The sequence below is a fragment of the Aspergillus chevalieri genome, chromosome 3 (assembly GCF_016861735.1).
Source record: "Aspergillus chevalieri M1 DNA, chromosome 3, nearly complete sequence".
Classification (NCBI taxonomy): domain Eukaryota; kingdom Fungi; phylum Ascomycota; class Eurotiomycetes; order Eurotiales; family Aspergillaceae; genus Aspergillus; species Aspergillus chevalieri.
In genome coordinates, this window is record NC_057364.1 from 3,817,309 (window position 1) to 3,831,998 (window position 14,690).

General features: G+C 52.4%; 7 protein-coding genes across 7 annotated transcripts; 4 read left to right on the forward strand and 3 right to left on the reverse strand.

Annotated features, from left to right (window-relative positions):
- Positions 1-471: 471 nt before the first annotated feature.
- On the forward strand, positions 472-1,417 carry ACHE_31313S (putative S-adenosylmethionine-dependent methyltransferase; the record flags this gene model as incomplete). Its single annotated transcript, XM_043278028.1, has 2 exons — positions 472-485; positions 541-1,417. 2 exons carry the CDS (start codon positions 472-474, stop codon positions 1,415-1,417), a joined length of 891 nt encoding a protein of 296 aa, XP_043135848.1.
- Positions 1,418-1,674: 257 nt separating this feature from the next.
- On the reverse strand, positions 1,675-2,101 carry ACHE_31314A (hydrophobin family protein; the record flags this gene model as incomplete). Its single annotated transcript, XM_043278029.1, has 3 exons — positions 1,675-1,725; positions 1,775-1,836; positions 1,894-2,101. The coding sequence occupies 3 exons, from the start codon at positions 2,099-2,101 to the stop codon at positions 1,675-1,677; spliced, it is 321 nt and encodes a 106-aa protein (XP_043135849.1).
- Positions 2,102-4,350: 2,249 nt separating this feature from the next.
- Positions 4,351-6,178, forward strand: ACHE_31315S (eukaryotic translation initiation factor 3 subunit D; the record flags this gene model as incomplete). The annotated part of the gene is made up of 2 exons (XM_043278030.1): positions 4,351-4,558; positions 4,614-6,178. 2 exons carry the CDS (start codon positions 4,351-4,353, stop codon positions 6,176-6,178), a joined length of 1,773 nt encoding a protein of 590 aa, XP_043135850.1.
- A 263-nt stretch (positions 6,179-6,441) lies between these two features.
- Positions 6,442-7,226, forward strand: ACHE_31316S (Zn(II)2Cys6 transcription factor domain-containing protein; the record flags this gene model as incomplete). The annotated part of the gene is made up of 2 exons (XM_043278032.1): positions 6,442-6,747; positions 6,852-7,226. The coding sequence occupies 2 exons, from the start codon at positions 6,442-6,444 to the stop codon at positions 7,224-7,226; spliced, it is 681 nt and encodes a 226-aa protein (XP_043135851.1).
- A 185-nt stretch (positions 7,227-7,411) lies between these two features.
- flbB lies at positions 7,412-8,917 on the reverse strand (the record flags this gene model as incomplete). Its single annotated transcript, XM_043278033.1, has 5 exons — positions 7,412-7,877; positions 7,928-8,485; positions 8,538-8,625; positions 8,673-8,792; positions 8,845-8,917. 5 exons carry the CDS (start codon positions 8,915-8,917, stop codon positions 7,412-7,414), a joined length of 1,305 nt encoding a protein of 434 aa, XP_043135852.1.
- Positions 8,918-9,673: 756 nt separating this feature from the next.
- Positions 9,674-10,726, forward strand: ACHE_31318S (uncharacterized protein; the record flags this gene model as incomplete). The annotated part of the gene is made up of 1 exon (XM_043278034.1): positions 9,674-10,726. The coding sequence occupies one exon, from the start codon at positions 9,674-9,676 to the stop codon at positions 10,724-10,726; it is 1,053 nt and encodes a 350-aa protein (XP_043135853.1).
- A 643-nt stretch (positions 10,727-11,369) lies between these two features.
- Positions 11,370-14,189, reverse strand: ACHE_31319A (putative arsenite resistance protein Ars2; the record flags this gene model as incomplete). Its single annotated transcript, XM_043278035.1, has 3 exons — positions 11,370-11,975; positions 12,024-14,029; positions 14,090-14,189. 3 exons carry the CDS (start codon positions 14,187-14,189, stop codon positions 11,370-11,372), a joined length of 2,712 nt encoding a protein of 903 aa, XP_043135854.1.
- Between the last annotated feature and the right edge of the window lie 501 nt (positions 14,190-14,690).

Consider the following 14,690-nt stretch of genomic DNA (forward strand, 5'->3'; position numbering starts at 1 on the left):
GGGTTTGAATAGCTTCAGGTTGGATAAAATTGGCAACTTAAGCTCTTTAAATCATGTGCCACCACTGCGGTACCTCCCACAATGGGCCGGCATTCGATGGTGCTTGGTTTGGACTGTTTCAGGCGAACACTGTTCCCTGCTGTCACTATGCTCATGTCACCGGATTCAGGTTCGAGAAGATGCAATCTGTCAAGGATATGGTTCTTCAAAAAAGACAGTACACCATCTTCTCTTTGGAGAGTTACGGGTGGAAATGCGGCCGTTTATGGCCTCAGTAGCGGTCATTTTCGGCGTTGATTTCCCAGGTCCTCACATTCTAGTTGTAAATAACCCCAATAAAGATTGTCCCATCAAGTGGTGCCATAGTGCCCTGATCTGATAAGATAGCGGGGCATCGGAGTTCCCCCGTCTTGAATTGATAAACACCTCCATCCCCAACAATCAACACTTCAATTCATCCAAACCACCACAATGGCGTCCTTCTCGTAAGCACCATTTCCCCTTCCTCATGTTCTCCCATTAACCAAGCCAAAACCACAGAAGCACCTCGTTCTCCCACGCCCGCTACTCAACCTTCCGCCCAACCTACCCTCTCCACCTCTACAACACCATCCTCTCCTTCCACACCGGCCCCCGCACCACAGCCCTAGACCTAGGAACCGGCCATGCGCTTGTCGCTCGCGAAATAAGCAAATTCTTCACGCACATCCACGCAACAGACCCCTCGCAGCCGATGCTGCAGCTCGCACGGGAACTCTCCGCGAACCATCCCAATGTCTCCTTCCACCAGGCGACGGCTGAGGATTCTGGCTTTCTAGAAGATGGGATTGTTGATCTGGTGACGGCGGGACAGGCGGCGCATTGGTTTGATTATGAGAGGCTTTGGCCTGAGCTAGGGAGGGTTGTTAAGCCTGGTGGGACGGTTGCGTTCTGGGGATATACGGATCCTGTTATTCTGGGTTATCCGCATGCGACGGAGTTGATTGAGCATTATGGGTCTAGTGCTGATCCGGGTCTCTTGGGAGCTTACTGGCAGCAGCCTGGGAGGGACATCGTGTTGGGGAAATTGCGTGCGATACAGCCGCCTGGTGAGGATTGGGAGACTACGCGGGTTGAGTATGATCCGAAGACGCAGGAGGGGACGATGTTTATGCGCGCGAAGATGAAGTTGGCAGAGTTGGCGGAGTTTGTGAGGACTTGGAGTGCGTATCATGGGTGGCAGGAGCGGTGGCCGGAGAGGAGGAAGAAGGTGGATGATGAGGATACAGACAACACTGGGGATGTCGTTGATGAGCTGATGGAGAGGATTAGGGTTGAGGAGAGTAGGTTAAGTGGGAAGGGTGTGCAGGGGGGTTGGAGGGAGGTTGTTGTTGAGTTGGAGTGGGGGACCGGGCTGGTTTTGGCAAGAAGAAAATGATATCAACATGCCTGGACATATTTTACCGCTGGGTTGTGTATCGATAATGGCAAGCAATCATTCATGCATTACATACTGCCAGGTCACCCGGATCTATATCCCAGAGGAAGTTCCTATATAAATAGAAGTACTTCACCAAATGTGATTATATTACATTACATTATCTAATGCTATAAGAATATGCCAACCCGAATGTTAATATATAAGTCCCTTATTCAAACAATGTACAGTCCAGCCTCCACTTAAGCGCCGTTCACTTAAGAGGACTTGGACTTGAGCGGTGCGCAGCCGAGAGCAAGAGTGCCACCCTAATCCAGTTAGCGTCAACCATCATTTATGAACTCAAAGTGAACTTACCAAAAGGTTAGCCTCAGTGCAGCACTGGGGCTCGCTCTTGCAAGAGTCATCGTAAGCCTTGCCTATACAATTATTAGCCCAGTCCAACATAATGCTTCAAAAAGGCAAAAGCAACTTACAGTCAAGACCAATAGACCCGACAATGCTAGCGGCGTTGATACCGAGACCCATGAGAATAGGGTCCACAGTGTCGTCGAGGGGAGTCTTGAGCTCTCCGCAGCAGAGGTAGGGCTTGACACATTGAGCGTCAGTGGTCTCGCGCTTCTCGTGGGGGAAGGCGGAGGCCAGGGCGACCATGGCGAGGGTGGAGAAGATGGAGAGCTTCATTGTGGCGGTTTTTTCTTTGTTTTTGAAGAAGAGATAGAAAGTATTGTTCGGTCCAGAGGAATTGAACTGAGTTAGGATGAGAGATTGAATGCTCGTTGTCTGCTGAGGATTCTGTTGGGTGCTTGCTCGATGGGTTTATATAGCTTTTTCTGCCTCCGATGCACAGAAAAGATGTGGATAGAATACAAGTCATACAGAGAGAGCAAGGCTCCATCCATCCATTTCCTATTCTAGACCAACACCGCGCCCATGGATCATCGCCGTGATCTGCAAACTCTAGATAGGAGGGCCTATTTTCGGTCAGAGCCAGCCCAGCGCCCCGATAACCAATTAGCCAAACATAATTGCCTCCCCTATACGCAGGAACACTTCATATCGGGCCATGTTGATAGTGACTCGTACACTAGCCAAGGCAATCTGATATGTTTGGCGCCGGTCATTTAAGTTCCTTATCAGCGGATCGACGTGCACGCTTACTCGGATTAGGCACTGGCAGCAGGTATGTAATTTCCCCAGGTGTTCATAGCTCATGCTACTGATTTGTATTTTGCATTGCTATGGTCCCTGGTAGGTCACACACTGGCCTTGTTTCTGATAACAGGACGTGTCCAATGCCGAAGCCCCGGGTCTACTGGGTCCATGGGTCCATTGTGGTTGTTCTTTGCCGAGGTATGGGATTGTTATTACCGGGGGGCAATGGACTGCGAGAGCTGGAGAAGCAGGCCAGCGAATAATCGACAATAGCGATGCCATCCGCCTTCGGTTGTCCGTATCGAGAGTCCCAGAGTACGGAGTACAGAAAAAGATACGCGGAGATCCGTAGCTTGTGATTGGTTTATCGAGGAGTTATTATTTTGTCGGCCAAGTCAGATGGACTTTATGTTATTTGTTCATTTTTACTAGGGATATCGGAGTATTTCAGGTTTTCTCCAGAAGAACCATTCTGCAGTATTCGCGCATACGGATCGCTAGTCTATCCCTTTCGGTACAGGCTTAGGTGATACATCAATTTAAATAGAGTACTGCATTGTCTACTGTGCTATCAGCAGGCACTCTTGAAGATCCAACGAAAAGGATGCAATACCATAGCGATTCAATGTCGATCATGGTAGTCCCGGCTATCCTAGAATCGATGAATGGCGGCACGACATCTTCGAGAAGCGGTGCTTATCACATCGAAGGAAACTATGGAGTAAGATTTCACTATGGAGCATCTTCCTTTGAAGTTTATGGTTGCCAATCAAGAAACATCAGTGTAGAATATCATGACCATTTTGATAACCGGCAACAATCGATGCCGAACAAAGTCGGCGCACTAGTCATGACGTCTTTGAAATCGAACTAATGATACCGATCCGGGGGATATTCCAAACAGGGATACGGATTGCCACTGTCGCTGATACCGAGGTGAAGCACAGAACAGTAAGCACCAAAGATTCGCGCCATCCTGTCGCTGCCTGCTTGTCCACTTCATAACTCGTATCATATTATTGTTTTCATAGGTTCATAGGTTCCTCGAGCTGTCTTGTTGAATGCAGTGGTACCAACTGCCAAGGTGAAAGACTCCATACTCGGTGATAGTGACCAAATAGAACATCCGTCCCCCCGGTCAGCAGGTCAGGCACTGTCGATCTGGTCCCTGATAACCAGACATATCATAAGCAAAACCCGAAGTAAACTCCGAAGAACAACCGGACAAGCGATGCGGCTGACAGAACAAGAAATATGAGCAGTCACTGATAAGCTCGATAACCACCGCTAAATAGAGGTTTGTAAAACATTCTGTCAATGTGCGAAGATATTTCGCACAGCATAATATGCTAAACAGTTATCTGTAGTTTGTCCATGGGTCATCTTGAATGCTCTCGTATCCAGTGCTCCGGCTCCGGACCCCATACTCCGTCAAAGCATTAGTGTTATGTTCAGCATAAGATAGTCCGGTACGGAATACAGTCACATCGTCAATCCGAGGGTCTTTTACCCCAGTACTAATACATGGATAGTAGCTGATAAAAACATATTAGCGAACAGGATTCTGTACCAAACCGCTGCTTTTCTGCACTGTGCCGTCAATGCAAAGTATGCTCGTTCATAAAAAGACGAAAAAGGGAATGTGGCGTTCTAGCGAGTGTGGCTAGTGCGGCTCACCGCCCTGCATCAGCCACGCCGCACAACAAATCCAATCCGGGAAAATCTCAATCTTTGTTGGATCCCCGCCAAAGTATCAAAACACGGATACTACAGACAAAATGGCCCCTTCATCGATTGCAGACCTCGTGGCTGCCCTCCCCGCGGAGGACACCTGGGGCCCCGCCACCAGCACCGACAACATGCTGGAGGGCGTCCCGTACGCGCCTTTCTCTAAGGGCGATAAGCTGGGCCGCATGGCCGACTGGACCGCTGAGTCGAAGGACCGCGAGCGTGGTGGCCGCCAGCAATACAACCGGAACTTCAGAGGTACGCTTTTTACCCCTGGGGAAATATTCTGAGAAGAGAGTACTAACTTGACCAGACCAGCAGGTGTACGGCGCCGGTGGCGCATCGAGCCTGTTCAACATCCAGGCCGCCGAAGACGAGTCCTCGTTCTCCGTTGTCGACAACACCCGCGCAACCGCCAAGCGCACTTTCGGTGGTGGCCGTGGCGGTACGGTCTTCCGCGGCCGTGGCCAGCGTGGTGGTATGGGCCAGCGTGGTGGCCGGGGTGGTTTCCAGCGTGCTGTTGGAGGAGGCCGTGGCCAGGGTGGTGATCGGTACTACGACAACCGCGGCGGGCGCGGCAACCGTGGCCGTCGATTCGGATGGAAGGATTATGACAAGCCGCAGCGGACGCGCGAACCTTCGGTTAACGTACGCCCTGAGTGGTCGCTGCTGGAAGAGGTGGACTTCAACCGTCTATCGAAGCTGAACCTCGAGACTCCCGATGGCGAGGACCTTGACTCGTACGGTTTCCTCTACTACTACGACCGATCGTACGACAAGGCGCCTGTTAAGAACATGGAGCGTCGGTTGGTGTCTATGGACCGCGCTGCCTACAACGTCACCACCTCGCAGGACCCCGTCATCCAGGAGCTGGCGGAGAAGAACGAGGCTACCGTGTTCGCCTCGTCGGATATCCTGTCCATGCTCATGTGCGCTCCCCGCAGTGTCTACTCGTGGGACATTGTGATCGTGCACCAGGGCAACAAGATCTACTTCGACAAGCGCGACGGCGCCTCCATTGACCTCGTCACCGTCAACGAAAACGCCGCTGACGCACCCATGGAAGTCACCGACAACGCAGGCGGCAAGTCGGCCGACTCGATCAACACCCCCAGCGCCCTCGCCCTGGAAGCCACCTTCATCAACCACAACTTCGCCCTGCAAACCATGTCCGAGTCGCAAGAGCACCGCATCGAGTTCTCCAACCCCAACCACTTCTACAACGCCTCCGAGGAGACCGAACCCCTCGCCTCCAAGGGCTACAAGTACCGCCGCTTCGACCTCTCCCTCGAGCGCGACGAGGAGCCCCTCAACATGATCGTCCGCACCGAGGTCGATGCCGCTATGCGCAACCCCGTCACAGGAGACGATCAGCACGTCATCGTCAAGGCCCTCAACGAATTCGACAACAAGGCCCAGGGCTCCGGCGGTGGCCTGGATTGGCGCAACAAGCTCTGGTCGCAGCGCGGTGCCGTCATCGCCACCGAAATGAAGAACAACTCCTGCAAGCTCGCCCGCTGGACCACCCAGGCTATCCTCGCCAAGGCCGACGCCATGAAGCTCGGTTTCGTGTCGCGCGCCAACCCCCGCTCCAACGCCGGCCATGTCATCCTCGGCGTCGTGGGCTACAAGCCCCGCGAGTTCGCTACCCAGATGAACCTGAACCTGGGTAACGGATGGGGTATTGTGCGGACCATCGTCGACCGCATCCGTGCGCTTGACGCCGGTGAGGACGCGGAGACCCCCAAGAAGTACCTGCTGGTCAAGGATCCGAACAAGCCGGTCTTGCGGTTGTACAGTGTGCCGGCTAACACGTTCGAGGAGGAAGAGGAGGTTGAGGAGCAGGAGGTTGCTGAGGAGGAGGAGGAGGAAGCTTAATTGCTGAGCGAAGCGCAGCGTAGCAAATAATAGAAAGCTCGTCTTGTCTACTGTAGTTATGAATTGCATGAACTTGGACCTTCATTTGTACTTTGCACTCCGTGCTACGATCTAGATCCGTGAGCTGTGTACACTAGATCCACTACTGTACCAATTAAGCGCCGTTAGTCATCCCCATCTCGACCATCTCCACACCGTTATCGATCTTTCTTCTCCATCTACCTCTTACTATATTCTACTCTATCCATTCATCCACATACAAAATGTACCCCTTACCACCCCAACTCCAGCTCCAAGCTCAAGCTCAAGCCCAAGCCCAAGCCCAATACACCGTCGTCCACCCACAGCCTCACCCTCAACCACAACCGCAATCGCAACCGCAACCTCAGCCCCAATCGCAACCTCAGCCCCAATCGCAACCTCAAACCCAATCGCAAACCCAAAACAACCACCAAAATCCAACAATCCAACCCAGCAAAAACGCCAACGCCAGTGCAAATTCCAATGTCAATCCGACAAAAACCCGCCCCTCAGCATCTTGCATCCCATGCCGCAATCGTAAAGTCAAGGTACCCATAACCCAATAAAATCCTCCACCCCCCCTCTTTACGCTCTACTCTACGAGCAAGACAACGTAATGCGAATCTAGGCTAATAGAAAAAAAAAAAAAAAGTGCAACCGCCAAACCCCCTGCAGCACATGCCTCTCGCGCTCGCACCCGGAACAATGCACCTACACCACAACCGACACGGACCGCTCTGCTATGAAATCCGCCGAGACAATCGCGGACCTGCGCCGCAAGATCCGCGCTCTCAAGATGCAGATTTCCGAGGACGAGAATGATGATAATGGTGAAGAAGAGGCTGGAGGAGGGGTTGATTGGAGGGAACTCGAGGCGATGGAGACTGTGTTTGGGGAGATGAGGGAGGGTGAGGAGGGGGTTGTGGAGGGCATTGTTGGGATGGTGAGGGAGGGAGTTGGGATGGGGGAGTTGGCGGGGTATGTTATGGATTTGAGGAAAAGTCAGGCTGTGGTTGAAGTTGTGTAGTTTGAGTAAAGTGTGATATGGTATAACATAGTATAGTAGGAAATAAAAGATAGTATGGAGTATAGTAGTAATTGACATAAGAAAGCAAAAGATGGACAACAACATAAGAACGGAGAGAAGAGAATGACTCCAGTATGACACCATCTCACCAACCCCTTTTTCAACCAAGTCGGACCAACAGACCGTCACGCATACATCAGCTCATCCTGCGAGTGAGCATGAATCCCTGCGTCGACTTTGGTTCCCAACACGCTGCTCAGACAATCCGCCAGCTCAAAGTCCTCCATCACGGCTCCAAATCCATAGCATCGCACCTTGGTGTTCAGCGTATCGATGATGATCTTGACATCGTCCCGCGTCAGCGTGCTGTACAGGGCTTCAGCCTTCAGGCGCTGCAGGGCCATGATCGGCGTAATCTGGCCTTCCGTGACCAGTTGCTTGCTGAGGTTGAACAAGGTCGACAGGTTGGCGGCCGGGAGGTCGTACGTCTTGTGCGGGTATGGGTTCTTGTCGGTCGTGTTGGCGATGTAGCTCGGTGGGGGACAGCTGGCCATCAGCGCATGGCCGGAGAACGGCATGTCTTCGTCGTCGGCCTCGGTTATCGATCGGCGACAGAGATAGTCGGTATGTTCGCGACATGGTCCTTCCAAACTACAAAAGTTAGTTTTCGAGCTTTGGTAAAGCAGTAAGAACACACATACGTCAGGATAAAGTCGATCTGGAGTTGAGGATCATTCTCAAAAATACCCGACTGGGCGTTCACCGGCTCATGCAATCCTGCCGACCCACCCCTCGATCCGTCCAGGAAGGCAGATTCGCATTGCATACCATGCGCATGAGCATGAGAATGAGAGAAAGATCCCGACCTAGATGACATATCGACTCCTCTCTCAGATCCGTTCCGCGGGCTCAGACCCGACGCGATGGTAGTGGGCGGCGTGGTGTAGGCGTTGTTGTTGGACGCAGGCCCGCTAGGCACGGTCGAAGCACCCATGCTACTAGAAAAGGGACTCGATTGATGATAACCAGGGGCCGGACGCTGGGCCTTGCGACGCTCGAGTTCGGCTTCGTAGGAGATACCATGGGCGGAAAGGATTTCTTTCAGGATATCGTTTTCCTCGGTCACGGAGTGGATCACCTGTCGCTGCTGCTGCACGGTGACATTGGCGGAGGAAATGTCTTGGGTATAGGCCTCTCGTAACCGGGACAGTTCGGTCTCCAGAGTGCGCAGGTACTGTTCTTTGCGTTCACGATGGGTTCTGGGGGAAGTCAGTATGGACCAAACAAAGTGAGTCTCGACGTCGAAAGTACCTCTGAGCTTGACGATTTAATTCCTGTCGCCGGGTCAAGGCAGGTTTGCTATCAGGCTTGGGACCTCGTCGTTTGGCGGGTTGGCCATCTTGACTCGTTAGCTTCGTCTCATTGACCAAATGCAGACAGACCAACCTCGAGTGACCTTCTTCGCCTGGGCAGCATTTCCACCGCCCCCACCACCACCGCCGCCGCCGAAAAACTTCATAAAGTCAGAACCCAACGAGGTCTTCATACTGGCCTGCGATGGTTGAGCTGCAGCCGTTAGCCGGGATTCCAACACGAGACGCCCAAAATGGCGACTTACCACGCAAAGTCGGAGGGGGTTGCATATTGTGACGACTAGGGGGGCCGTGGTCCAGTGGATAATTGTTGGACATGCTGGATTATAGCACGGGGGTGGGTATATATATGCGATGTGTTATATCGTGGGAGACGTTGAGTTGGAACGAGCGCAGCTCCACGGACTGGACCGACCGACCGAGAAATGCGACCGGCGCGATCGAATCGACGAAGCAAGGATGAAGAACGGAATGAGGAGACACGAGGATAACTGCCGAAACGCACGAGAAAGGAAACACGGAGATCAGACGGAATTGGTAAGGGAAAGTCGAGGAATGTAGCGATCGTGGGAGAGGAGAGAGGAGAGGAGCGAAGATGGCTGTCACTGGAATCTAACACTCGAGTTTCAGCCCTGCAGGTGTCAGGAGAGACAAGTAAAGGAATTACTCGGTATACCAGAGTATACAGATAGAATAGAATATGTTTTGGACGAGATGAAGAATGAATTGAATTGTGGGTGAAATAATAGGAGAAAGAGAGACCGAGAGATAGTGGCACGAAGCCTTGTACAGAGGTAGTGTGTGTAAGGAGCGTGTGTGACTTGAAAGCAAAAAGAGAACAATCAATAAAGCAAATCAGTCAAAAGAACTCGCACTATCGAAGTTGATCTTTTTTTTTTAAAAAAAAAAAAAAAAACTGCTTTTCCCGATGCGGAACTTGACTCTACAGAGCTCTATACAACTACACTACCGACAGAGTATATACAGGTTCAGTTATACTCTGCACAGCTATGCTATACGGCTATATATAATTCACTATATTATACCCTGTACTCTGCCTGTACAGATGTCAGGATGTTGAATCAAACCCTCGTCCACATTGCCGCCCCCAGTTCCCTTCACGACGACTGCCGCTATCGAGCTCAAGCCGACGCCATTCTCCAGACCTTCTACCATGACAAGAAGGAGACTGTCCACGACGAGAATAGTCTCCCGCATGATCCTCCCCTCGCACCTGCACGATTAGCTCCCGACTCCTTCGATAGTCCGGTCTCTGTCATCCCCGAATCGCCACTGGGTAAACGGCCATCACCACCATTATCACCAGAACAACCCAACAAAAGACGCCATGCAGACTCCCAACCAGACACGCAAGAAGAAGAAGAAGAACAACATGAAATAAAACCCCCCCTCAGCATCCACCCACCACCACCCCCCATTGCCTCAACCCCCTTCACCACTCACATCACACCCACCCTCTCCCTCCTCGCCAACCGCCTCAATCTCGCCCGGACGTTTGTCCCGGCGCACCAGGCCCGCCCGCTCCACCTCCTCGAACGGGGTTATTGGTGGCTTCGCCTGCGTTTGCGCGACCCGGCGCTGAACTCCCGTTATCCCCGGCCTTCGGATCGGGGCTGGAACGCCCGATGGTCCGGTGCTACTACTACTAGCACTACTGCTACTAATAGTAGTATTGCGGATGCAAATAATCCTACAAGAGCGGGTGCGCGTGCGGATTCAAATACCTGGGACAGGGAACTGTTCACTCGCTTTTGGGCTTTTTTATCCGATCTCATTGCCAAAGAAGGGCGCGCGGGATGGGGTGTGTGGTGTATTCTCGAGCGAGAATCAGAGCCAGAGGTAGAGGCCGAGTTCGAGTCAGGAGGAGCAGATCGAGATCTGTTTCCAGATCGGGGGCATGATCACCGTCCTACTCCTCATCCACCGGATAACGCTACAACCACCACTAACCCGTCTGCTGGAAATTTTGTGTTGAAGGTGTATACATGGGGCGAAGTCGCGCCTCATGTATATTTGTTGTTGTATCTTGCTAGTGAGCGCCGGATCCGGGGGATGGGTACGCAGTGGCGCGATGCGTCCGAGGCGGTTGTTATTCAGATGGCTTGACCTGGTACCTCCCTGAACTGTACTTTGTATATATAATACTCCGTACTTTTGCTATAACTAGTTTGCTTGTTTGTACACTGATGTCCGGGTTTGGGTTTAATGACCTCATGGTCGCTACACACCCTACATATGTACACTTTATACAAACACTTATATCTGCAGCCAGTCAGCAGGATCCTTATGGATGATCCACGGGATCCTAGATCTTGCATCTTGCATCTTACATGGCAGATGGCGACCGACCAACCTGGTTCTGCTGCTTACATGCTTATGCCCCTCAGGATCTGCGGGATCGCACTATGTGCAGGAGGGTTATTGGGTTAGGAAGGATTCGGGCAGAAGTCCCGGTGTGAGGGATTGGCTCGACGATGGCCAGTCCAGACCGTGTTATTCATCAGGGTGTTCTGGACACTGACACTTTTACGATAGACACGATGATATTTCATACCAGAAGAAGCTGAAGCTAGATTGACTACTATCACTGGACTATAATACACCTCGCAGACAAAGAAAAATTGCTGTATGCAAATGCAATAGCCACGTTGTACCATATGGCCAAGATTTTAAAAGAATATTAATGTCACGAAAAGAAATGGAAATGGAAATGAATGAATAAGCCAGCCGACGCCGGTGAAACGAAAGATTAGTAGTTCAGCTCACCACCCCCAGCACCACCGACAGCATCCAAATCCTCATAGCTCTTCAGGCTTCGCCCTTGTACGGCCTCGCGTGGCCCCATGCCCTGCGGCCCGGCATCGGGAAACCCGCTTGGACCAACCATTGCAGCCGCCGGATGGCCCGGGGGAATAAACGCCGCGCCTGCGTTGGCTGGCATGCGGCCGCCAGGTCTGTACATGCCTTGGACAGGACTCAAGCGCCCACTACCCGCTGCATTGTAACGCCCGCGTCGTTCGTACGGCCCAGCAGACCGGTTGTTGTTGTACCGGTTGCCGCGACGCATCACGCCGGGCTGATGCAGTCCAGGGTGATCTCCGGCAATCATCCCATTGCTTGCCCAGGGACCTGCTTGGTTCATCATGAATCCCGGCATACCTCCTGGAGGCATCCCTTGGAAGCCGGCCGGAATCGGTCCGTTGCCCATGTATGGCATGCTCGCCAGACTGAATCCACGAGGCGTGCCGGCCTGGTTCTGGTTTGAGTTGAGAGGGAAATGTCCGTTGCTAGTAGCATCGGACCGTGATGGCGCAATACGAGCTGGATCGAGGACGTATGAGTTCACCAACGAAAGCTGTTTCAGTTAGTAATAGAACTTCGAATATGTAGGTGGGAAAGGTACATCACTCTGAATGGTCTCATACCATTCGGTATGGCGCTTTTCAACATGCTTACGCCAGAAATGGTCCGCCTTGAACAGCTTCGTACATTCTGGCACCTTGCAACGGTACTTCGATTCATCCTCTTGCTTCATATATTTCGACAGTTCCTCCTCAAGCGCCTCCGCCACAGGCTTGCCTCCCAATTTTTGAAGGTCGACATTCTCTGGTTCGAGGATTTGCAAGAGCTTCTCTTCGAAGGTCCTAACCCAGTTGTAGGCACGCTGGAGCTGCTGCTCCGACTTGCTGAGCTTCTGCTGGCGCTTTTCGTCTGAAGGGGGTCGTTCCTCTCCCTCCTCGCTAGGTTCCTTCTTTTTAATGGGGAACGGTTCGCCCAAGGCGCTGGCCCGAGCAACCTCTTTGGACTGGCTAGTGAGACCGGTCCGAGGACGACGAAGGTGGCCTCCGGGACATTTGCGAACCATCTCGTGCACCGAATCGCTCTCAAACACGCAGAAGAAGCAGAAATTGTAAACCCGGCGGAGATATTCGACCAACATGTCCAATTTCTTCTTCTTGGCCAACAACTCCTCGTCATCGACCTCGTCATCCCATCCTTCTTGTTCCTCCCCTTCCTCAGCCTCACCCTCATCCATATCCTCATCGTCCATATCCGACTTGCGCTTCTTGACGCTAACCGGGCCGGTGACTGGCGGCTGCAGCCATCCTTTTCCGCGTAGTTCTTCGACTCGCTCCTCAATCTTGGCATAACCGTCGGCATTGCCACCCATTTCCAAATCAAGTTTCGCCGTCAATCGACGGGCCAGTTCCAGGTCCCGCTCAACGCGATCAGGAGACGAGAACAGGTCCCACAGGGCCTTTTTACGGGGCTGGGCAGGCGGCACATGCACGCCTACGTGGCAGACAAAGTCTCCGTGTTCCGGGTCGTGAATGGTTTTGTCGTTGATGGCTTCGAGTGCTTTCTCGGCCGCATTAACCGTAACCGTACCATTTCCTGCGTCCTGCTCCATTTCCTCGCCCTCTTCACCTCGTCCATCGTCGCGTTCCACCATAGTAACTTCGGAAGCAGGGTGGAGCATAATCCATCCCATGCGATGATACTTCTTGGATGGGTTGGGGTCGCTGAGACTCAGCCACTTGAACCCACCATCCTGCTCACCCAGATGTTCCTTGCAGAACTCCTCAATCTTTGCTCTGCTAACATTAGGTGCGAGCGTCTTGATGAGTAAGGCGGGTTGCGACAGAGCCTCGTCACGTAGATCTCCACCCCTGGCCGGAAGCAAATCCAACACACCGAGAGTTTCGCCAACAGCCGTCGTCTCACCCTCTTCTTTCTCAATCACACCTCCTGCACCATCGCTCTCGTTTTTGTAGATACCCTCCAAAGTGAACTCATCGAATAATCCACCCTCGATGTCGCGCTCCCATTGCTGCAAGGCGCTGTACCGAAAATCCATGACGTGTCGACGAAGGGGATCCCGGACTTCGGGCACATAGCGCTCTTTGAACCACTCCTCAGATCGATGTTGCTGAACGAAAGCTCGTGCCATCTTAACCTGTAGCTCCAGCTTGTATGAATCGTACGCCGCCTGGATCTGCGCTCTCTCCCTCTCTCGATCTTCGCGCGCTTCACGCTCACCTTTGACGCGATCCGACGGACGACGGCCACCATGTCTAGCTCGCTCCCTCTCCTCTTTGACGGATTGTTCGGCTCGCCACCATTCTGCGAACCAGTTGAAACCGACCTGGAAATCGAGATTGAGCGGGTTCGGAAGGGGATTCGCGGGAAGTGGCCGTTTGCCCGAATCTTGGCCTGGAACATAGCGATCGATATTGGCGACATTTGGAGAAGGGGCACGACGGCGGTCTTCGCGCTCACGGGTGGCTTGTTCACGTGATGAAGCGTAGTAGCCATCTCGAGAGGGCCGGCGGTCGGCGGGTTCGTAGCGATCAATCATAATAGGCGACCGAGAACGACCTCGTCCGCGTCCACGACGGTCCTGCGAACCTGCATGAAAGTCAGAAAGCCATCCTCGTAGAGAATAATGATAAAACTGCGCTGTTGTACCAGGAGATCTGCGTCTGTACGAGTCGACAGGTGCCCTAGACATGTAGGCGTCACCATCGCGGGGCCTTCCGGGAGATCCATAACCATCGTAAGAATCCATTTTCGAGCACGAATAAAACCTCAGCGTTTCACTCGATGTAGTGATACGGTGGATATTCAACCAGCGGCGGTTTCAAGAATGGGAGAAAAGGGGGTATAATTCCTAACGCGAAGCAGAAACAAATGGGAGAAGCCGCCGCAAGTCGCGAAAACTGTAAGAAAGCTAAGAATCGACATCGTCAACGTTAGAGCTGGTCTTCAATTCAAATTGGTGGAGTGGCTGGGAGCGAGGGCGTTGACGGAAGGATGACGGGAACGGGGATGGTGCTGAGCAAGAGTCCGCAGGGCGGCCTAGAAGAAAGAGAAGACATAATGATATCGACAGAATAACAAAAGAATCGATAAAGACAATAAAATAGCACGCTGCACGAAAGCAGCATCTATAATAGGAAAATGAAAGAGAAATAGAAAAGAGTAGCAAAGGAGCAGAAAATGTTGTAAATGCCACGCAATAATGTCTCGAGAGTCAAGACGGCGCGATGATCAATTGAAAAAAGGAAAT